The following is a 23,623-nucleotide window of genomic DNA, read 5'->3' on the forward strand; positions in this document are numbered from 1 at the left end:
TCTGATAATACTGAAGCCCAGAAAACTTTCCATTTTAAACCCCCCTTTGGATCCCAGGACTCCTCCCCGCCACAGCATCCAGCCTGGAAAGACAAGACTGAAGCTCACCAACTTTCACAAAGTTTGCCTTTGTGCCAGAGACAACGCTATGTGTTCCCCCAACCTCCTTTCATTTTCTTCCTGACACACAACTTGTCTACTGTGGTTGGATGGGGCACATGAGTTCTAACCAAAGGAATGAGGGTGGAAATGATGCCTATCACTTTCAGGCCTGTCCCTAAAGTCTCTTGTGAGATCTTCCACTCGCTTCCTTCCTCCACCAGCCAGATAGAGAGGATCCTGAGGAAAACTCAAAGCCCTCAGATGATGACGCTACTCACGAGCACATGGAACAAAGCTCTACAGTACCACCCGCACCAGACTGCAACATGAGTGAGAAACTACCCTTCATGTGTGAAACCACATGCTGGCATCGGTTTGTTACAGCAGCTAGTGTGGCTCGCTCGATGGATACAGCTTGTGTGTGCCGTGATCTCACTGTGATCTCACTGTGGGAGCACCAGTTCATCTGGAGCATTCACACCTACCTGTGTCATTGCCAATGCAATCAATTATCAGGCAGATTCCCAGGGGCTCGCTCTGCATCTTGTATCTCTCTTCCAGTATGTGCTGGAAAGGAAAGCAGGGATTGTTAAAGACCCTAAACATTGTTCTTTTCCTCAAGGTTCCACCCATATGATCTTTTCTTTTGGATTTCCTTAAATTTCCTTTTGGCAGGTGACTCACTCAATAGACACAGGCTGAAGTCATCATAGCTGACATTTCCCTTCAATATCAACACGTTATTTCAGTTTCTATTTAATTTTAATAAAAATTGCAGTCTCTTTACGCATGTCTTAGCTTTGTGGGATAAAGATAATTTAAAACACAGAGAAAAGATGGGTCATATGTTTCCACAGTAACCTGAGATTGTACAAGTGATATCTTTCCAAACCAATACAAAAGGAGGCCTTTCTATTACGGAGAAGAGGTATCAGCGTAGAAAAAGTCAGAACAAGTCAAGGTTCAGTGTCACTGCTTACTTATATATTCAGCAATCACTCAGCTGAGAAGAGAAATGCCACTTTGGAATTTTCCTGCAAAGTTCACTAATGCAATCCACTTCAACATCTTTCTCTTTGCTACATCCAAGGTTCCCCTTTAGAACAGAAGAGTTCTCAGAATAGCACACCCTCAGCATCCTATTGTTACAAAGAATTCTTAATGGACAGATATTTTTAAAGCCATCAGTGTTCTCCACAGATACTGTGCTTACAATACAATACCAAATCAGATCATTTAATTCTGTACCTGAGGTAAAAATGCTTCTGATTCCTGAATGGATGTCTTCACTGGTTCTCCTGGGGGATGAGAGAGAAATCATTTACAAAGCTGAAGGAGAACTAGCCCTAATCCTAGTTCCTGCGGGCTGCGTTTCTTTATGTCACACCATTTTTCTTTCCCTATTTTCTTCCCCCTACTGTCTTTTCTTTCCCCATCTATACTCAGCCCCAAGCTTCTAACCTCACACTGAAAAACCTAACTGATAAGAAAACACAAGTCCCCATGCTAAACAGGGGTTATGTAGAAAAACTGCTTAAATAGAAGCAAAAGAAGGCTCTCCCTTGCCCTTCTCCAGGTAAGGACCCAGTGACTGGTGAGGTTTTAACCTGATAGGGAGAATTTAATAAACTAACCACCCAACAATATCAATAGCTTTACTGCATGTGCTGAAATTGTGCACAGTGCCTCAAGGGAACAACCTTAGAGACACAGAGAAGGGAAAGCTTTTGTGGGTTTGCCACGTATAGAACAGATGGCCATGTTTTCTTAGTCCAGTGATATTGGGAGATCACAAAATAAAATGTCAATGGTAAGATAGGGGACAGTGGGCTTAGCAAATATATATGAACCTAGAGCAAACTCTGTAGATAAAAAATGACTTTACTAGTCCCAGGGAGGTGGAGAAACCACCAGTTTTGAAGCCATAAAGGGCTGGCTGAAACCCTAGCACCATCACTAACAAGTCCTGTGATCTTGGGCAAGTTTCTGAAGTCTCAGGGTGTGTTGGGTTTTGTTTTGCCTTGTTTTGTTTTTTAATCTCTGAGATGAGCATCTAATTTATGACTGCTGCAAAAATGAGAAATAACGTCTAAAGACAGGAAAAGAAAATGCCAATATTTGGTAAGGTTTGGGGGAAATGAATACTTTCAAATGGTAATGCTGTATAAGTTGAAAACAGTCTTTTTTTTTTTTTTCTTTCTTTTTGCGGTACGCAGGACTCTCACTGCTGTGGCCTCTCCCATTGCAGAGCACAGGCTCCGCACGCGCAGGCTCCGCGGCCATGGCTCATGGGTCTAGCCGCTCCACAGCATGTGGGATCTTCCCGGACCGGGGCACGAACCCATGTCCCCTGCATCAGCAGGCGGACTCTCAACCACTGTGCCACCAGGGAAGCCCTGAAACAGTCTTTTTAAAGGACAATTAGCAATACCCTTTAAACCAACATTCTGCTTCTAGAAGTTTATCCTAAGGAAATAATAGAGCACGTGTGCAAAAATGTCAAGGAGATGTACTGAAGGACTGTTTGTAATGGCCCTAAGCTAGAAAGAAACTAGAAGTCTACCAACATGAAATTGGTTAAATAAACTATGATACATACAGTGGAATACTATGCAATGTTAAAAAGGATATGAGAAATCTTTATGTATTTGATAAGAAAAGATATGCAGGATGTATTAAGTGAAAAACAGATTACTGAATAATGTGTATAATATGGAGCCAACGTACTTAAAAATTTTACATGTGTTTGTGTGCGTACGCCTACATATACTTACTAGAGGTACACAGATCAAATATTAACAGTGGCTATGTCTGATACTCAGAATTAAGAGGAAATTTCACTTTATCTTTTTGTATTTTAGCAATCATGGCTTAACAGAATTTAAAAAACACACAAAATAATATATGTAATATGTCCATCTCAGTGCAGGGCACTTAGCCCTTACTAAAAGTTTATTAAGCAATAAACTGTAGTTATTATCATCAACATCCAATTGAAATCTATTTGGAAGTCCAAAATAATATGAATACTTGGTTTGATTATTTTAAACTTCTATTAGATTAAGGTCAAGTTATCAGGATGCTTTTCTCTTTTACTAGCAAATGAACCACATCCGGGCCAAAGCAGGCAACTAGCTCTCCTAAGGACCTGCAGGGCTGTTGGGAGCCTCACTTACCTCACCTGTTTAATTACCATCAAGGGTAAACCTGTCATCAGGGAACCCAATGGAAAAAACACTGATTATTTTAAATTCCTATCCAAATCTACCAGGTCTCCCATTTTAAACAGCTAATTCTCACCACCTCACCGGTGTTTTAAGAAACATACTGTCACCTCAGAAATTAATTTGCTCCTCAACAGCTTTTGCTGGAGAGCTGACCTTTCCATAGGAAAGGCTGGGCGTGAGCTGCTCCATCTGGCTGAGCTGGGCAGAATGCTTGCAGGTGCACACAGACAGCATGTCGGCTGAGTCATGAGGTGTTGCCATACAGAGGAGGTTTCCATCAGGCCCCTGCCCTGCTCTCTACCTTCAGGATCGCCCCTGCACACAAATTCCAAGCTCCTCAGGGAAGACTGAGTCCTCCTTACCTGTCCATGCAGCCCCACCTCCGGGAGGTCTTAAGTACTACAGTAAGAGACTGACCCTCAGCCCTCACTTCAAGGAGGACTCAAGACAAGCAAAAAATACACTTCTTGAAAATGATGGGATCAAGTACTGATGTTTTGAGAGCGATGAGAGAGATCTTAAATCCCTTAAATCTTATGGTTGAAATGACTAGGTGTTTTTTTTTTTCTTCCTTTCTTTGTAGGGGTGGGGAATGTCATCTGTACAGTATCTAGATTTATTAAATGGGCTATAAAACAAGATCCTAGTAACCTTTCTTCTTCCTGCTGCTAGATATTTGGTTTAACATGGCTCATTACCGTGGCTAGATTAATGTTTAACATGGCCTGGTTATAGTTCTATTTCAGGTATAAATGTTATATCTCTTAAAAAATATGGTCAAGATGATGAAGCTGATGAAGTAAGAGGTGTTTAAATTCAAATAAGCTAATTTGATGGATAACTAGAAATGCCAATGAATACATTTTATTTTGAGAACTTAAAATATGTAGATAAAAGAAAGGCAACTCTAAAAATGCAACATTCTGTACTTGAATTATCAATCAATTATAAAGAATGACTATAAAGAAAAGCTGGTCTTACTCTGAATGTCACGTTGTCCCGTCATGAGTCTGTGTTCTTTACTCCTCCCATTCTGGAACTTCAAATATAAAAAACAAGGTCACACTCCCTGTCATTTTTCAGAGACATTATATTACACCTCTTTAAATATCTCGATAGGATTCTTACCCAGGAAAAAATAAAAATATCACATTCACTGTTAAATTATCTAAAGAAGGCTAGCAAGAGCCATTAACTCCATAAATCCATATTCTATGGCCAAAGTAGCAATTCAAAGTGAAAATACAATGAATGTGTAAATATGCTCAACTAGCATTTAGAACATGGTATAGGAGAGTTGCTACAATAGCTCCAAGTTAGAACAAGCTGTTGGAACATGCAGGTGACATTCAACCTGGTCTTTAACACAGAGGCAAGGTACAGTATGGTTAAGAGTGGGAGTGGGATTCTGCCACTTACTAGCTATGTAACTTTGAGCAAGTTCTTTAACTATATGTCTGTTTCTTTATCTTCAAAATGAGGATAATAATAGTACTTACCTGATAATTTTTTTGAAGATGAAATGTACACAAAGCACTCAGCACAGTGCCTTTTAAGCACACGGAAGTGCTGAATAAATGTCCAGTTATTCTTTTTCTATAATGCCTAGCTACACAAAAGCCACATGTGGGAGTGGTTCTTGAAAATTAGCTACCCTTTCTGAGGGCCAGAATGGGATGAATCAGAGAATGAAAGATTGAACAGACCCTTTCTCTTCTCAGATGACAGGTCCTGTGTAAGGTACACATAGCATACACTGTCAACCATCTGATACGCTCAGCTTTCAAGTGACAGTTCTCCTCTGAAGCTATCCTAGCCAAAAGAGAGAAGTACACTATTTATTAAGCTGTGTCTGTAGCTAAGTCTGTGCATCTAAATGAAAGAAAAACATATAAGTTGCTTTTATCACTAATAACCAATGACTTAGCCAGAGGATAATGATATTAGATAGAATTTGGAACCCCACATAGGTGTGCGTTGACTTTTACATACTATTAAAGAGATATAACATGAAATCAAAGCTAGATTTATTGCAGATAAATAGAAAAAGCGTTATATTACAGAGTCACAACTTTCTTTTTTTTGGCTGCACAGCGCGGCTTGAGGGATCTTAGTTCCCCAACCAGGGATCAAATCCGTGCCCTCTGCAGTGGAAGCACGGAGTCCTAACCACTGGACCGCCAAGGAATTCCCACAACTTCTTTATTCTATAGTATGTTGGTATCATTTGTTATTTAATGCCACTGTAATTTTTAAAGCACTTTTGCAGCCTTGTATGAGTTAACATCCAGGTATTCAGTTCCCAAATCTTGTGAGGAATTCACCGAATCCATATGCCACAGTGCCTGCTAACTAAATGAATGAATGATCAGGGTCACAGATTAATATAGCAAATTTAAAGAAAAATTTACACACAGAGCATGTGGGTTCCTAATAGGCTACATGGACAGTGAATACAATTACTTGCATTAACAAAATAGAAAGACAATAACAAAAATATGGCAGGCTTTCAACTAAGAATGACAGTATAATTTATGTTAGATAGACAATAGCAGAGAAAGCCCAGAAAATCTGGATCTGAATCCTAAATCAGTTTTCTCTCATGATTTGGTATCACAGAGATTCAGAAGGACAAAAAAAAGCATATTTAATTCTTGAAAAACATGACAGATATATCTAAGCTATGACTTGATACCATGTAGTTTATTAAATACACCATGGTGTAGAGAAAGGAGTATGGACTGGCCCAGATCTGGCGGTAGGTAGCAGTGGGCAGTCACTTAATGTTCCTTAGGCCTGAATGTCCTTATTTATTTAATGAGGGTGTTGGACAGTATAATGCTTACCATCCATCTGAGCTCTGAAATTCTATTGCTTAGTGGTATCTCTTACAGATTATATTCTCCACAAAACTAGTTTTATTACAGGTATAGTCAATATGTTCATCACACACTTTTATGAAAGTGCTGATGATTTAATCACAGATTATAAACTGTGGTCTAAGTCCTAACTACAAATTCCACATATCCTTATATGGAATTAGGATGAGGATGAGATTACACTAAGGTTAACTTCTCAAGATAAAAGATTAACCAAAGCACAATTCTGATGATAACCTTGCACCATTGACTAACACAACAACCAGAAGTGACTACATATTATTTATGGTCACAAATCGATCACTCAGTAACATCACCCAATAACAAAAACACGTTTGTTGAAATCATTGAAATAAGCTCAATGAAAAGCAAATGCACAGAGAGGTAAATACAAGGTTATTTATTTTGAAGTATTGTTTCATAACAAAAGATTGGGGATAATCTAAAAGTCCACATATACAAGAAAAGGCTAAACATATTGATACATCTAGAAAGTGAAACTATGTTCCATCATTAAAAACAATGATTAAATAAAGGCAGTCCCGTATGATTCATACGAAACAATTTCTAAGAATTCTCAGATCAGGAAGTGGACATAGTGTATTAGCATTTGTACAGAAGAAAAAAATACAAATTAAATATGATATGTGTATAGACTATCTTTGGATAGAAGAAAATGGTTAACAATAGCTGTCTCTGGGGAAAGGAACTGGGGTAAGAGGAAATATACTTTAAAAATTCTTTCAGCGCATTTTGAATTCTTTGTCCATGGGCATGTCCTACCTATTTTTACTTAAGAAGTTAGATTTTCAAAGGGACAAGTGAACAATGAAAAAAATGTTTGTATATGTAGATACACACACAGGAAAACAAAAAGACTAGAAGGGAATAACTGTTAACATGGAGGTGATTTATTTTCTTCCCTTTATATATATTTCTCTGTATTTTCCAAATTATTTCAATGAACACATGTTAGCTTTGAAATTATAAGAATTTATACATATTTTAAAACAAATGCACATTTCTGTCACAATTTTTTTCAGATATTAAACAAAGTACATGCTGGGAGAATATGTACATTTTTATCAAAGTTCTTAAATTGTTTCATGCTGGGATTCCACACATTTGCTCCAGACTCACCCTTAGGTTATATGAAGGATCCTTAACACTCAAGTTTGGCAGAGATGCCTGGAGAGCATTTACATAATTTGTTTCCACTCCTTGAGCTGCAAGCAGAAGACAGGCTCTGAGTTAAGATTTACAAATTATCATCAAATGAATCTTCAACAGTGGCTCAGTTCATGGTCAATCATGATCTTTCAAAATACCCTAACCTTTCCAGCCCCCTTACTGAATTCAAAATATCAGATCAGATGACTCTTCTATCAATGTCATTAAGAACAGACTAAAAATTCTACTCCTGTTCTTGATCTTGAATTAGCCGTTGGGGGGGTTGGGGCACGGCTGTGTGTAGATCACTGAGTATCAGTCATGCCCTGTGGTGGTAGCAGACTGCTAGCAGAGCCCACGCTGAGTGTGAGTCTAATAGACAACGGGTAGGGGTGCCATGAGAGAGAAGGCCAGGGTGAGCTGGTCCCCTTTATGGGAGGAGAGGTTCTCAGCAGAAAAGATGCCCTTTTGCATGAGGAGGTTTTGTGCAACTGGAGACATATGCAGGGCAGTTATAGGACCCCAGCGATAGGATATCATCCCAAGTCAGGCCAAACTCTGGAGCAAGGCAGCAGGGCTCAGCATAGACTCAAAAGCCCTGAGTGCCCACAGCGCCACCAGCCAGTACAGAAAGTGCGGGTGCAGACTCTTTCCTGAAGACCAAAATGTTAAGAACTGCTTGGCGGCATTTTGCAGAGGGCCAAGACTGTGTGGTCAGGGGTGCTGGGTGATGAAGTTAGCAGATGGGGGGGTATGGAGGATATAAACGGTTCTGATCTCTAGCCACAGGCTGGTGGGAGCTGTGGACCTTCGGGTTCTGTTCCATCCACTCGTCCAACACATGGGTCTCTACCAATGAAACCCACTGTGCACAGATACTTCCTTAGGCCACAGAGAGGCCAAAATGCTGCTTACCAGACTGCTTGTATTTCTGGATTTTTGTCTTCAGGTCTATTCTGTGGATGTTCCTTAGGCATTTTTCTAATAAATCCAAGTGATCTGGAGCAACCAGGTTTAGCTTCTCCAATTCAATCACAAGATCCAAGAAACTCTAAGAGAACCACCAACAAGAAACAAATGTCAGTAGGGCTGACTATTAGGCCTCATATGCAAACCTCAGGTTGTGTAATTTATTAGAGCAAGAAAATGTGACCAGAGGAGCCCTTTCAGTGACCTTCAGTGATCCTAAACCAGACCTCTCTGTTTTATAGTCCCTCCAAAGCCATGAGCAAATTACACTCCTGGAATTTACTCAGAAAAGAGGTAAGTCTTTGGGGGGCCAACCTGTACCTAGGTTGGGGATAGATACATGGGCCATTTGTGTCGTGAAGGATTGAGAGAGCAGGCTTGAAAATAAAATCCTCCCAAGTTCAGTCTCTTCCCAAAAGCCAGGCTGGTGTTATACTGAAAAACTCTGAGGGCTTTACTGAAAAAAGGAAGTGAGAAGGTAGCTGGGGAAACGTTTTTACTAGAAAAATTCTAATGATACAGTTTTGAAGTCCCTAAAATATTTTAATCAATGCTGGAAATTCCAACTCATTCTGACACAGCAGACATGAGGTGGTGAAATTACACGGTTAGGGTATTTTGCTACTCATTCACCCTGGACCATAGGGATTGTGAAAGAACTGTATTTCAGAAATAGGCACTGCTTTTGGTGTTATGTCCTTTCTGTTTAACATTTGGTTACTAATGTGCTATCTTTATTTTTAAATTAATAATGCTAATTAAATCTACATAAATGATTGGGAAATAAATTGATTAGGGGACACCATAAAAGGAGTTGTATTTTTTCATTTTCCTTCCGATTTTGCATTTGATGGTGGGGGCATACAGTCACCCTATATTTCCAAATTTCAGAAATGAAACAACAATCATTAAGGAACATGAGGAAATTCTTAAGCAATGATTTACCAGAGTCCTCAGAAGCAGGTCCTTGGTGGACATACTGTCACATACTAGAGACCCGAGCTTTCCCTGGCCTGTCCATAGGTCAGAGGTACCATATAAGGCCAGCTGGAATTTATATACTTTTCCAGCAATCACAGCATCCCTAAGATCTTCACCCCTACCTCATTTCAACCCCAAATCTGTACTTTTGCCATTCCCTGGATACATCAGTCTCAAGGACCTACCCCTGCCCAGCTACCCTGCAGCCTAATGACTCCACACTGACCCTGAGCTCGCTGAGGAGAAATAGATGACAGTCAGAGAGCAAGATGGGAGTGCACCGGCATTTCCTCCTGTTTCTACTCAGCATGAGCAGAAGGGACTCCCTAACTCTCCCAGATGATCTGTCAACCAGGGAGAGAAGCTGATGTATAAGCCAGGCCTATGAATTTTACACAAATAAAGGATAAAATACAAAGATGAAAGAAACACCCAGGGCCACACCAGCCGATATCACTCTATTGCCTCTCAATATATGAACCAATTTTCTTCCTATCAATGTTACTATGAAAAATAAAACCCATACTCTTCTCCCTTCCCACCTTCACCCCCGACTTGGTCCTCCCTGCTTAAGTACCTGTTTCCCTCTCTTCACACCATAGAGAGCACCCCTCCAACTTCCGATAGGCTCTTGGGAACATGAATGAAGAAAAAGAAAGAAAACTCACCTTATCCTTGGCTATCTTGCCTCGGCCCATATAATCTCTCATGAGGAATATTAATGAGGACACATCCGATTTATCCAAACCCTCACCAATTTCCATCAACAGCACCCTGTAAACCAGATAAGTTTCTTCAGTAAATTCAGAGATCAGTCCTACTGAGAACACCAAGAGCCTAGGCCTCCTCTACGCCAATAATTGGTTAAAAGATTAATTCTTGCCCCCATCTGAATGCGCCCCCAAGAAAACAGAAAGCTTAGATCACCCCAGGAGGAGATCTTAAGGGAAGTCAAAAACCAAATTTATCCTTTCCCCAGTTTTCAATAGGAGATGGTACCTCTTTTTACAACTGCTATGAAAAGAAAAAGAGAATAAAAACTTCCCCAAAGAATCCCCTAGCTCCCCCAGAAGTAATAATGAAATAAATGAAGAACCTAAATGACTAAGACGCAAGATGTAAATAGAATTCAAAGTGATCTTGTCTTCTCTGTTTAACAAACCCCCAGTGATACGGATGCTGTTAAGCCAGGGACAGTACTTTGAGTCACAAGATTGTGAAGCCAAGTAACACCTGGGCTATTGGTCCACGCCCGAACTCGAAGGTTAAAAGGCATCTAGATCCCGGGGATTGTGACTGTAAATATCTCTGTCCAGAAAGCCCCTTCTGACTTAGCCACCTCTGTTCCAGTTGGAGTTACCATCATGCTTTATCAGGGCTCCCAGGGACACCTCACGATTGTCATCATTACCTTGACATTGCCGTCGTTACTTAGAAGCCTGTTTTCCCAATTAGACTCTAATATTCTTGAGGATGGAAGAGTCTTCATTCCTTTTGCTTTAGGGCTTACCAAATGCCTGGCATAAGTCAACCCACAATAAAGCCCACTCAACAGAAGAATCAATGAATCTAGCACTCCCGGGCCTCTCTACTCAGAGGCCCAAAGGAACCACCTCCATTCACCACAGCAAGGAAACAAGAGATGGAGAGAGTCCCCTGACTTATTCACAAAAACCCAGTCAGTGCCTGCCGAAAAGTTTTAAGAAGATTATGACATCATGATGGTTGGAGAGGTGGAAGATGATCAAGAATAACAGCAACAACAATACTAAACCCTTATATTTGTAGAGTGCTGCCCAGTTTTAAAAAGTACTTCACATAATTTAAAATAATAATAATTTTTAAAAAGTACTTCACATACTAAATGATCGCAATCGATCCTCACAAACACACTTGTGAAATCAGATATTATTATTTTTAGCTTCACAAGTAGAAAAACGAAGTAGAAAAACTGATGTCAGTGGCTGGCTCAGCCTACGTGGCTTGTAACTGACAGTTCTGAGGCTTCAAACAGGACTTTAGACCTCAAATCTCATATATGTTCCAAAGGCCACACTGCTTGCAACTCTCTTTAATATAGTTTTTAATCATGTACGTCCCCTCCAAATATATATTATCAATATAACTAAAGGCTGGTGGTCTGGAGAAAAAGGAATCACTGATTTAAGGTTACAAATTATCTTCCTTTCCCCAGAAACGCAGCCTTTCGGCTGGTTTCTGTGCTCCTCTGAACCTCCAAGAGAATATTATGTGAACAGGAGGAACAACTCAAAGGCTGTCTGAACTAGAGGGGACTCCAGTGGCCGTTCCTCTCCTGAACTGAAGGGGGTCTAGAGATGGTTAATTGAAGAAACGTTCAATCTGGGCTCCCCAGAGCCTCCGGGAGCAGGGACCTCACAAAAAGCAAACCCACCCCACTAGTTTCCTCAGCAGGGGAAAGACCGGAGGGGGTTCAGGAAGGATCACAGAGCTCTACAAAGGTCAGGAAGATTGCTGTCAGGCTTGTTATTTCCTTTCTCAGTAACCGGAAATTACCAGGCTCTGACATCACAGGCTAGCAAAGAACACAGCAGATCTCACACTCAGAGAGGCCTGCAAGAGTACTAGCTCTTAGTCACTCCTCTCTCTCTCATTCTACCCATCAGGCAAACACATACCATCCAACCCTTCCACTTTCATTCTGAGCTTCTACCCAATTACTTTAAGCAGACATGTCCTAAGAATTCAGAGTTCAGAGGACTGAAGTAACATCGATGTGGCAAGACGATCAGTGGGTAGAGAAAGTAATGAGGCTGCTTTTCTTACTGTCCTCATTTCTGTGATTCTGAAGTCTAGACCTCCTCCCTCCCTCCCACCAGTCCAGCCTCAGGAGGGCCTGATGAATTACCTATAGTCCGAAATAAGATGTGGGTGCCTGCGCAGGAGGGCCTCCGCTGTCGGTCTGTCCATCTTCAAGACCCTCTTGAGCAAGTCAAACCGCCTTACTCTGTAGAGCAGCTCAGCCAAGCTCACAAAAGACAGCTTTCCTCTCTCTCTTAAAACATCCAGAAGGTCCCTGACATTAAGTGGAACCACATCTGCAGCAACGTCTCGGCACAGAAAAAGCAGCAGCTCCTTCTCATCTTCATCAAGTGCTTCTTCCACCTGATGGATAACCTCAGCAGACATCCTGTACAGTGTCATTCCAAGGAACAGCGGTAAGAAAAATCTAGTCCAGTCAACAGAAGGCCATGAAGCTACCGATTGCATTTCTGATGGTTTTCTTCATTTCTTTCAGAATCCTTTCCAATGGAGGAGTTCTGTGGTTAAAAGGGAATTTTTTTAAATCCTTCTATCAAAGTAACTTTTGTCTAAAACTCTAGGTATAGGCTCTTCCTTTCTTGATGGTCTCTCTAAACTAGCAGATTAAATTCATATTGTTAAGTCTACAGAAAGCGATCCTCTCAGTAGACAAAGAGACTGACCCCAAATTCAAGACTGACAAAGAAGATAACCTACATTTTAAAGGAAATGAGACCAGAGACAAATTATTTCCCAAAAAACCCATGTGCTTTATCAGAACTTATCAGAATGTGAAGTGTGGTAAGGGGGAAATCACTGCTAGGGAATTAATGATGAAGTGGCAAATGACTGACCTTGGTGGGGGCAGAGGAAAAGCCCAATGACTAAGCTGCTTTCTGGATGACAGAAACTGAGGTCACAGGGGTTAACTCCTTTTCAGTGACCTCCCAGTAGGCTTGAACAAATACAAATCTTAGCAGAGGGGACCCTCTGCAAGGTGTCAAAAATGATGGGAGAAAACAGGTTTCTGTCCCTACCCCATCCCTTTTTTCCAGTTGTTCTACTTTGAAACCCTTCATTCACACCTGCTGCCATCCTCCCAAAACCCAGGCCCTTTACACAGCATCATCATGAATGCTCATAGGACCTGCCACCATAGCTGAACTTAGGCCTTGTCAAGTTTTGATCACCTCTTTGGACCTTGAGCCCCTTGGAAGAGTCAGAAGTCTGCACTCACAACACACTGCTGGACAGCAATTATCACTAGAGTTCCTGATGGTATCAGTGGAAGGAAGGAGGTTGAGCAGATCTGCAGAAAGCTCTGGGAATTGGGTGGGAACGGTGGGGAGTTCATGCCATGGGTCTATTCTTAACTTCTTGCATTGGAACTCAACCTATTTTCTTTCAAAATTTAAGTTGCAAATGGGGGTCACTGTCTACTCTAAAGTTTCATAGCTATATTTTATGTTAAATAAGCTCTTATGTTCTAGGAGAGTACCCTATCTGTTTCTATCAGACAGCATTTCAGGTTAAAAGCTAATCTTAGCAAAAGATAACTGGAAAACAACCTAACTGTAAGTTGCTAACTGTTGCTACATTTTTGTGTACAAGCATATTTATGTATTTATATATTATATATGTATTATATATATATTATATATTATATATGTTATATATTATATATTATATATTATATAATATATATTATATATAATATATATTCTATATATTATATTATATATATAATATATATATTATATTATATATAATATATTATATATATTAATAATTATATATTATATATTATATATATAATATATATAGTATAATATTATATATTATATATATAATATAATATATATATTATATAATATATATATTATATATATAATATTATATTATATATATAATATAATATTATATTATAATATACATATATTATATACATATATATAATATACATATATATAAAATATATATGTATATTATATATATTAATAATTATATATTATATAATATTATATAATATATATTATATTATATTATATATTATATATATTATATATATTATATTATATATATAATATATATTATATATATATTATATATAATATAATATATATTATATAATATATATTATATAATCTATATATTATATATATTATATAATATTATATAATATATATATAATTATATATATTAATAATATATATATAAAATATATAATATATATTATATTTTATATATAATATATATTATATTATATATATAATATATAATATATATTATATAATATATAATATATTATATATTATATATATAATATATTATATATGTATTATATATATATTTTATATATTTATATACAATCTCAGTTCACAAAAGATGAAGCATCTTACAATAAAAACATGTAAGTAGAAAAAAATTTATATGAGAACAAGGGGGAAAAATATTAGGTAGAAAGTCAAAATGAGATGGAGGGATAAAAAATACAATGCAAATATGCAGGCCAGAAAGACCTAAACAGATTTTAGTAGACCTTGAATTTGTCCCGAGCTTCCTGGCAGTCAAAGCAGAAAGGGATATAGGGGATGTTAAACAGCTCTTGCTGTCAAAAATAAGAAAAATTGGGCTTCCCTGGTGGCGCAGTGGTTGAGAGTCCGCCTGCCGAGGCAGGGGACACGGGTTCCTGCCCCGATCCGGGAGAATCCCACATGCCGTGGAGCGGCTGGGCCCGTGAGCCATGGCCGCTGAGCCTGCGCGTCCGGAGCCTGTGCTCCGCAACGGGAGAGACCACAACAGTGAGAGGCCCGCGTACCGCAAAAAAAAAAAAAGAAGAAAAAGAAAAATTCAGAGATTCTTAGAGGAAGCATAATTTCCCTAGAGTCCCAGAGTTCCCCATCAATGAAAATATTAGTGAGTACTTTAATGTCTGAAATTAACAAAATTACATTTATTTTAAATTTTGGTTTTTAAAAATTTTAAATATTTGACTTTAAAATAAATCCATGCCGCGGAGTGGCTGGGAGAGGCCACAACAGTGAGAGCCAAATATATCATCTGCTCAGTTCATTTCCTCCAGCCATTACACCCAAGGCTGCCTTCTGCCAGTCACGCACAATCAGCAAGAGAACAGGCATGCTGTCTTCCCTCTGTACTAACAAAGGTATAGTTTGGCAGTAAAATCCAAATTACTCGGTGGTAGCATCTGGCATAGTCAAAGAAAATATCAAAAGGAAAACTACAGATCCTGTGCTGACCCAGGCCAACCAGATGCAGCAAAATACCAGTGCTTATATGTTGGGGTGGTGTTGGGACAGTTAATTGGGACTAGAGGTGATAGGCACTTGAGAGAGGGGAGCATGAAAGGAAGAAGTAGGGCTACAGTCCAAAAAATCACTACTTTGTTGGGGTTTCTTTTAAGCCCAAACCAAGAAATTAACATAAAAATTACTCTCAGACTAAGGAAGCCCATAGGGTCTTTTTTTTTTTTGAATACAAATTTTTTTGAGGTGCTTTTAACAATTCAGACACCATAAATAGCAAAAAATAAATATTGCAAAAACAATACAAAAAGATTTAAAATATATAATTTACATATAACCATCATGTAAGTGTATGTCTTCGTTACATACATTTTATTCATAATTTTGTTTATAGCTTTATTTTATTATCTGTTATGGCTCCAGTAATATAAGTTATATCCTTTATAAAAGCCTTGCAATATTTTTACTAGAAGTCAAGCCCATAAGGTCTTGAGAGGCAAACTCCAAACCACCCTATAAGGTCAACTTCCCAACCCAGGGGATATGAAACATCTATTCTGCTGGAGGTGAGCTCATGATTAAAAATCACCATGCATAAACATAAAAATCACCACGACAGTAGACAAAACAAAACTCACATCCTAGGAACCTACACCTGAAAGAGTTTAAAATAAGCATCTTAAAAGTTTCAAGGGACTTCCCTGGTGGCACAGTGGTTAAGAATACGCCTGCCAATACAGGGGACACGGGTTCAATTCCTGGTCCGGGAAGATCCCACATGCCGCGGAGCAACTGAGCCCATGGGCCACAACAACTGAGCCTGCGCTCTAGAGCCTGTGAGCCACAACTACTGAGCCCGTGTGCCACAACTACTGAAGCCCACACACCTAGAGCCCATGCTCCCAACAAGAGAAATCACCGCAATGAGAAGCCCGTGCACCACAACGAAGAGTAGCCCCTGCTTGCCGCAGCTAGAGAAAGCCCACGTGCAGCAACAAAGACCCAATGCCGCCAAAAAAAATAAATTAAAAAAAAATTTCAAGAAGATAAGGGCAATTTCTGAAATGTGACAGGCCAAATCAATGGTTCTTAATCAGGGGCAATTTTGCCCCTCAGGGGACATTTGACAATTTTGGGTTAAATCTGAGATATTTTTGGTCATCATAACCAGGTGGTGCTACTGGCATCTAGAGAACAGAAGCTAGGGATGCTGCTGAACATTACACAATGCATATTCCCCTCAACAAAGAATTATCCAACCCTAAATGGCAATAGTGCCAAAATTGAGAAACGCTGCATGAGACAATCTGAAAAAGAAAAATGCCTATAATACACACTGAAATGCTAAATAAAACATAAAAAACATTTGCTTAAATATATAGTTGAGCATTTAAGAAAGTAAGTAAACTTGTAGGAGGGCAAAAAGAAAAAACAACTCAAAACCACAGTGCTGGTTCTTTAAGATTTGCCATATACAACAGCATTAAAACATGTAGGAATTATTCTAACAAAGATATGCAAGACATTAACAGGAAAAAAACTATAAAATATTATTGGAAAGACATTAATAAAGATCTAGATAAATGGAGAGCTTTACCTTGCTCATGAATAGGGAGATTCGATATAATAAAGACATGAGTTCTCTAAAAACGATGCTCTATGGATTAAAAGCAAGGGACTTATGAGGCAGCAATCTCTACACAGTCCAATAGTAATTATGAGAAAAAGAGAAAAGTCCACTGCAAATATTATACTTAATGGTGACATGTTAGAAGCATTCCTTTAAAAATGAGGCTCAAGACAAGTATATGTATGATCATCCCTTCTATTCAACATTGTACTAGAGGACAGAGCTTAGCACTAAAATAAGAAAAAAAGGTTAGTTAGAGTATAAGCATCGGAACCAAAGAAGCAACTATCATTCTTCACATGCAATAAGATTTTCTACTTGGATAGGAAACCCAAGTATACCAACAGACAAAATGTTAGAATTCATAAGAGGTTAAGGTTTTGAGATATATGATTAATAAATAAAAGTCAATTATATCTCTGTACATTAGCAAAAAATAGGAAGAAAATGTATATTTCAAAGAAAAAATGATACTATTTACAACAGCAACAAAACCTGTAAGGTATGCAGAATAAATCTAACAAAAGATACATGAGACATTAAAGAAGAAATTATAAAACTTTATTGAAGACTTCAGTTAAGACAGATAATTGAAGAAATGTACAATAATCATGGACAGAAGACTCAGTATCATCAAGATATCAATTCTCAAATGAATTTATAAATTTAAGCCCAATCAAAAATCCAAATCCAAAAACTTTTGCCATGGACTGTGGCAAGCTAATTTTGAACTGATATGAAGGAGAAAGGCCAAGAATAACCAGTATAAGCTTTAAGGACAACCAGTTGGAGGAAGTTGCCTTAGCAGATATCAAGATTTAATACAAATGTATAGTAATATGACAAGGAATAGATAATAAAACAACTAATACACAGATGAGAGCTCAGGAATTAATCCACACACAGATGTCTAGGGTGGTCCTGTAAATCAACAGGGAAAGGACATTAATGTCCAGAAATAGTGCTGAGACAACTGGGTATCCATACATATAGAGAGGATAAACTGGGATCCTTTCCTCACACCATTTACAAGTCAGTTCCACATGTACTAAAGTGCTGGACATAAAATTTCTAGAAGAGATTCTCCAAGAATATTATTATAACCTACAATTACAAAAATGAATTTGTAAGACATAAAAAGCATACATCCTTTTAAAAATGAAAAAAAGATAAAGAGCAGACTCAAGACAAACGCATCATATTTAATTAACAAAGAACTAATATCCACAATGTAGAAAGCATTTCTGCAAATCAATAAGCGGAAGACAAGCAACTCAAGGGAAGAATAGGCAATAGGCAGTTCCCAGAAAAAAAGAAAGCTCCAAACAGCCATAAACCATATGAAAAGATATTCAAACCAAAACAGTATTCAGAGAAATGCAAATTTAAACTACAGTGAGATATTATTTCACATTGGCCAAATGCTATTATCTGTTACCAAATGTCAGAGAAAATACAGTGAAATATGAAACCTTTTACATTGCTGGAGGAATTATAAACTGACATAGCCACTTTGAAGAATAATTTGGCAATACCTGGTAAAGATGAAAGCACTCATTACTCCATGACATGAAAATTTGATTCCTAAGTGAATGTCCTCTTAAAACTCTTACACAGATATACCAAGACATGTACATAATGTTCCAAGCAGCAATAGATGGTATAGCAAAATAATGGAAACCACTTAAAAGTCTACCAAGAAGAGACTGAATAAAATGTCACAGTCCTTTGACGAAACACTATACAGCCCTGAAAATGAAAAACCATGAATGAATCTCACAAACAAACAAAAAACCAAACAACAAAACAAATATTTTTGCTAAGGTAAAAAGTTGCTAAAGCATGCATACCATATAATTAATTTACATTAAGGTCCTAAATGTTAATAATAACACCATATATTGTTTAGGGATATGTGTGTGTGTGTGTGTGTATACTGAAAACATTAAAAGGGATTAACAGAATGTGACTAGATAAAAATACAAAGGGGAAATGACTGAATTTGTAACACTTTACTTCATAAACTCAGCAACAGGTATATAGATAGTAAAATAAATATACCTCTGACCATATTTTCTGACCACAGTACAATAAAATTAGAAAACGATAATTAGCCAAAAGGAAACCCTGTAAGTTTTTGAACTGAAAAAGGCATTTCTCTCTCTCTCTTCTGCACTCAGCATTTACAGTCCAGTTAACAAGTACTACATAAAAAAAAAACAACCGGAGTATGCCATATAGAAACTATCTCACAGCATTCAAAATGCTTTTAGAGCTTTTTTGATGTATATATAGACAATCCTTAGAACAAGAAAGCCTAGAGGCATCCCAAAGTTATCATCAAAAAGAACAAGTCAGATTTTACTTAACATGGTTCAAAAGATAGGGTAGAAGGAGTGGGGAGGGGGATGGCAGGTAGAATAAGTTCTTTAGAGTTTGGTGAAAGGATAGTGCCCACCACTTACCAGCCCCATTCTACCTGAACTTCCTAGTTCAGCACCACACACCTCCTCTGAAGTCAAGGGCTTCACCTCACTCAGGGACAAAGAAGCTGTCCAAGCCCAATTCTTTCTCTTTCCTGCTTTCAAACACCCAGTCCTCCAGATTGACTGCTATTTCTGTTAGTGTCCTTTCACTCCCACTGTCTTCCCTAAGTGGGGGAAACCGGCAGCTGTATGTGTTTAGAATGTTTAAGGAATTCCCCTGTTCTTGTACCCCCTCACTGGCAAACTGTAATCTAATGACTGTCTCTCCTTTTCCACCCCCACAGAATTTCCACAATGGTACAAACTGTCCCCCGCCTTCACAGCCAGAGCAGCTCCAGTTTCATTTCTCTAGCAGTTGCCAGTGATCACTGAAAACACCAAACAAAGCAGATGTAAGTCACCAGGGTTCATTTCCACTGGCTAATGGAAAGGGTGTCAGGTGCTAGAAGCAGAAACCACTTCAGTTATTTTGAGTAGAAATACATTGAAATAGGCGCTTACAAAACTGCTGTAAGGGCTGGAGAAATGGGCCCTTGAGTGAGCTTCTGAGAAAGACTCCCAGGGCTCCCAGAAAGATCTTGTCTCAGCCAAGGCAGCGAGGAAGCAGGAGGCCATCATTGGTAGCACAGAGCTCAAGAACACCTCGGACAGTGACCCCGAGATCAGAGGGCCAACTGCCACCCCATCTGCCTCCACTCCTCCAAAGCGGGTGACTGGACTTCATAATGCTGCTGCCCAAATCCCCACGTCACCACCACCATGCTTGCCAGCAGAGAATTGAACAAAAGCAGCCAGCTATTGGCCTCTACCCCACTTGTTTACAAATCTTGCCCAAATGCACCTTAATTCACATCCTGGTTGTAAAGGAGTCTGGGAAAGGCAGTTTGTAGTTTGCTACCCTCTAGACGGAAGTGGGAGTGGGTCCTGGGCACCAACTGACCTTAGCCACCAGAGAAGGATATTCCATGAGAATATTTTTATCCTCTTTGTGGTTAGATCTTCTGCACAGACCCCAGTGCCTGACTCCTAGTAAGCACTCAATGAGTATTTGAATGAACGAATAAATGGAGTTCTGTAAGTCGCTACCAGGTGACGGCCTCACTTCCTTTGCTCCCCAGATGGGACCTAGAGCATGTGCTACAAACCCTCTTCTGGCCAGCACCTCAATTCTTTTTTGCCCTTTTGCCGCCTGCCTGCCAGCTCTGCAACACCTTGGTGTGCCAGAACTTTCCAGTTTGAGCACTGAAAGTCCCATGTTCCAGGAAACTCCTCAGTCCCGGGCAAACTGGGATGATCACCTCCACATCCCATCCTCAGATGGTGAGCCTCCACCACTCATACATCTAGAGGAGAAGTCGTGCTGAACGCAGGGGAAAGATCACCCCACACGCTTGTAGTCTTCAACCTCAGCGGGCCCCTTACTGCTGCTCGGCATGCTATTCCAGGACTGCGGTCAGCTCCTTTCAACACCCTCTCACAGCTTTCTTCCATCCTAACACCACGCACTGGGGCCACTTTTCATCGATGAGCTTGCCACTAATCAAGAGTGAGCTCCGGGGGCTTCCCCGGTGGCGCAGTGGTTGAGAGTCCGCCTGCCGATGCAGGGGACACGGGGCTCGTGCCCCGGTCCGGGAAGATCCCACATGCCGCGGAGTGGCTGGGCCCGTGAGCCAGGGTCGCTGAGCCTGCGCGTCCGGAGCCTGTGCTCCGCGGCGGGAGAGGCCGCAACAGTGAGAGGCCGGCATACCGGGGCGGGGGGGGGGAAGAGTGAGCTTCGGCAGCCCGCTACCTTCCCCTGCTGTTCCTCATCCTCCAGGGCCATCCACTTCCCCTGTGCCCTCCTGTCTCCATAAGCCCCTGCGCTTACCCTTTCATCAACCTCTCTCCACCTTCAGGGACTCCTCCCCTCAGCTTGTAAACATGTTCAGTCTCTTCCATCTTAAAAATAAAGAAAACAAAAAACCCCTTCAGCTTGAGATCCCCTAGACCAACCAGCCTTTCACTCTTTCTTTCATGTGAAGCTAGGATTTCAGAAAGGCAGACTGTAATGTGTACTTCAACTCCTTCAACTTCTCAGTTCCCTCCTCAATATGGCTTCACCTGCATCCTCCCTGCCCCACATCCTTTACACAATGACACTCAGTGCCATATTGGAACATGAGGCAAAGGAAGAATCAGTAATGCGGATACTGTCTTTATTTAAAATTTTGATATTTTGTTCATCATGGGTCTTTTGCATTCATGTCAATTTTTTCAAAATTTTGCATTAAAATATTATTTATCTTGATTTTCCCACCCCCTTAAATGTTGTGCCTGAGGTGAGTGCCTAACTCTCCTCACCCTTGTGTCCTCACCTGACAGTGTTCTTCTAGAGGCCTTGGTGACCTCCCAGTGGCCACATCCAAGGTCACATGGAAGTCTTCTTTTACCCAAGCATTCTGACCTGTTCCTTGAAACTCTTCTCCCTTAGCTGATCTCACACCACTATATTCTACACGGTCCCCCTCTAACCTTCCCTGACTCCTCAGCACCCTTCCTGCACCTGCTTCTTTTTTTTTAATAAATTTATTTATTTATTTATTTTTGGCTGCGTTGGGTCTTTGTTGCTGTACGCAGGCTTTCTCTAGTTGTGGTGAGCAGGGGCTACTCTTTGTTGCAGTGTGCGGGCTTCTCATTGCTGTGGCTTCTCTTGTTGCGGAGCACAGGCTCTAGGCACACAGGCTTCAGTAGTTGTGGCTCGCGGGCTCTAGAGCACAGGCTCAGTAGTTGTGGCTCACGAGCTTAGTTGCTCCGCAGCATGTGGGATCTTCCTGGACCAGGGCTCAAACCCATGTCCCCTGCATTGGCAGGCAGATTCTTAACCACTGCGCCACCCAGGAAGCCCTGCACCTGCTTCTTAAATGAGGGTGTGCCCTAGCATCCACCTCTCACCCTGGCCTTTCTGTTCCCTCTGCCTATGGCCTCACCCTCTCCAAACAGATCTTAGCAGAATGAACTTCCGGAAGCTCTTGCTTGAACCAAATCACTTTCCTAAATTCAGACCTTTCAGTGATTCCTCATCTCCCATTGCAGTTTCCCAGTTTCTTTGTATTCAAGGCCCCTCCTGGTCTAGCATCTGCATTCATCTCTCATTAACACACACCTTGCACTTTCGGATTCAAACAAACCTCAACAAGGAGTTCTTTCCCGCGCCTCTGCACATTTGCCTGGATTACTCGCTTCCACTTACCTGCCTGGCAAAACCGTACTCGGTTTTTAGGGCCAGCTGAAGTGTCTCCTAAGCATAAAGCTTTCCTGGGAAGAACTCATCCAGACTTGGTTAGTAGTTTCTTTGTTCCACCACCATATTGTGTACCTAGCTCCGTGGCACCCAGCATAGCTCCGATAGGTGACAGTAAAATGTGGTTAAATCAGGCTTTTCAGCCTTTCTCACAGAATGTCAACTTTGCCTCCAACCATCTGGTATTGAAAACACATAACGTTCCCAGTAGATAGCTGCCAGCATGACTGGTTCCCATCATACTTAAACCTATCCAAGGATAGACATACTTAATATTCCATTCTTTGTACTGCTCTGGTCATGGCATGCCTGAAAGCAAGGTCATGTTCACTGAGTCACAGCCTGCAAGCAAATGTAATTTCCCAGCAACGTTACAAAACTGAGCCGCAGTGGGGAGAAGCCTGCCTTGCCAGCTGCAGAAACCAGCATGTAAACCTGGAGCGTTCAGGTGTCCGGAAATCCCCACTGAGATATGAAGTTGACGGCCCTGAGGGAGTCACCCAGAAGTTTCTAAAAAGATAAAGGAGAAGGGGTTACATGATCCTGGGCAAAAAGAATGTGACCACCTCACAGGAGTTCAGTGCATCCCTGAACATAACAGGACCCACCTTCCTCCTCCTCCATCCGTGTACGGAACCTGTGGGTGTGGGCTCTGTGTGTAGCCATTCGAGCAGCTGAAATAATGAACCCACCTTTACTACATCTGTGGGCATTTTAACCCTAAGATAGTGTACAAAGTGCCACTTTGTGCCCTTTTCCCCCAATATTTAAAATGAGGTATTTAGTAATAGATCATCATGTAGGTTCTGATTTCTGCAATGCTGCAGAAACATAGTCTAGAAGACCAGGTAC

At 40.2% G+C, this 23,623-nt stretch overlaps 1 protein-coding gene across 20 annotated transcripts in view; it reads right to left on the bottom strand.

Moving 5' to 3' along the window:
• Nucleotides 1-23,623, bottom strand: part of CFLAR (CASP8 and FADD like apoptosis regulator) — a 64,242-nt gene that overhangs the window by 35,726 nt on the left and 4,893 nt on the right. For 14 of the 20 annotated variants that reach the window (XR_012333010.1, XM_019939146.3, XM_019939142.3 and 11 more), the window contains exons 2-8: nt 12,216-12,627; nt 9,997-10,102; nt 8,294-8,429; nt 7,349-7,434; nt 4,311-4,368; nt 1,351-1,400; nt 588-669 (exon numbers count right to left, since the gene is read on the bottom strand). Coding sequence is in view for 19 of the 20 variants with exons in the window: in XM_019939146.3 (XP_019794705.1) it covers nt 588-669; nt 1,351-1,400; nt 4,311-4,368; nt 7,349-7,434; nt 8,294-8,429; nt 9,997-10,102; nt 12,216-12,577 (880 nt within the window). In the remaining variant the exon portion in view is untranslated. Of the gene's footprint in view, nt 1-587; nt 670-1,350; nt 1,401-4,310; nt 4,369-5,035; nt 5,142-5,339; nt 5,678-7,348; nt 7,435-8,293; nt 8,430-9,996; nt 10,103-12,215; nt 12,628-19,470; nt 21,333-21,358; nt 21,430-22,720; nt 23,006-23,040; nt 23,282-23,623 lie in introns of those variants that run through there. The other 6 variants (XM_033859900.2, XM_073807406.1, XM_019939147.3 and 3 more) reach the window with 6 other exon arrangements.

This window comes from Tursiops truncatus, chromosome 7 (assembly GCF_011762595.2).
Source record: "Tursiops truncatus isolate mTurTru1 chromosome 7, mTurTru1.mat.Y, whole genome shotgun sequence".
NCBI classification, from domain to species: Eukaryota; Metazoa; Chordata; class Mammalia; order Artiodactyla; family Delphinidae; genus Tursiops; species Tursiops truncatus.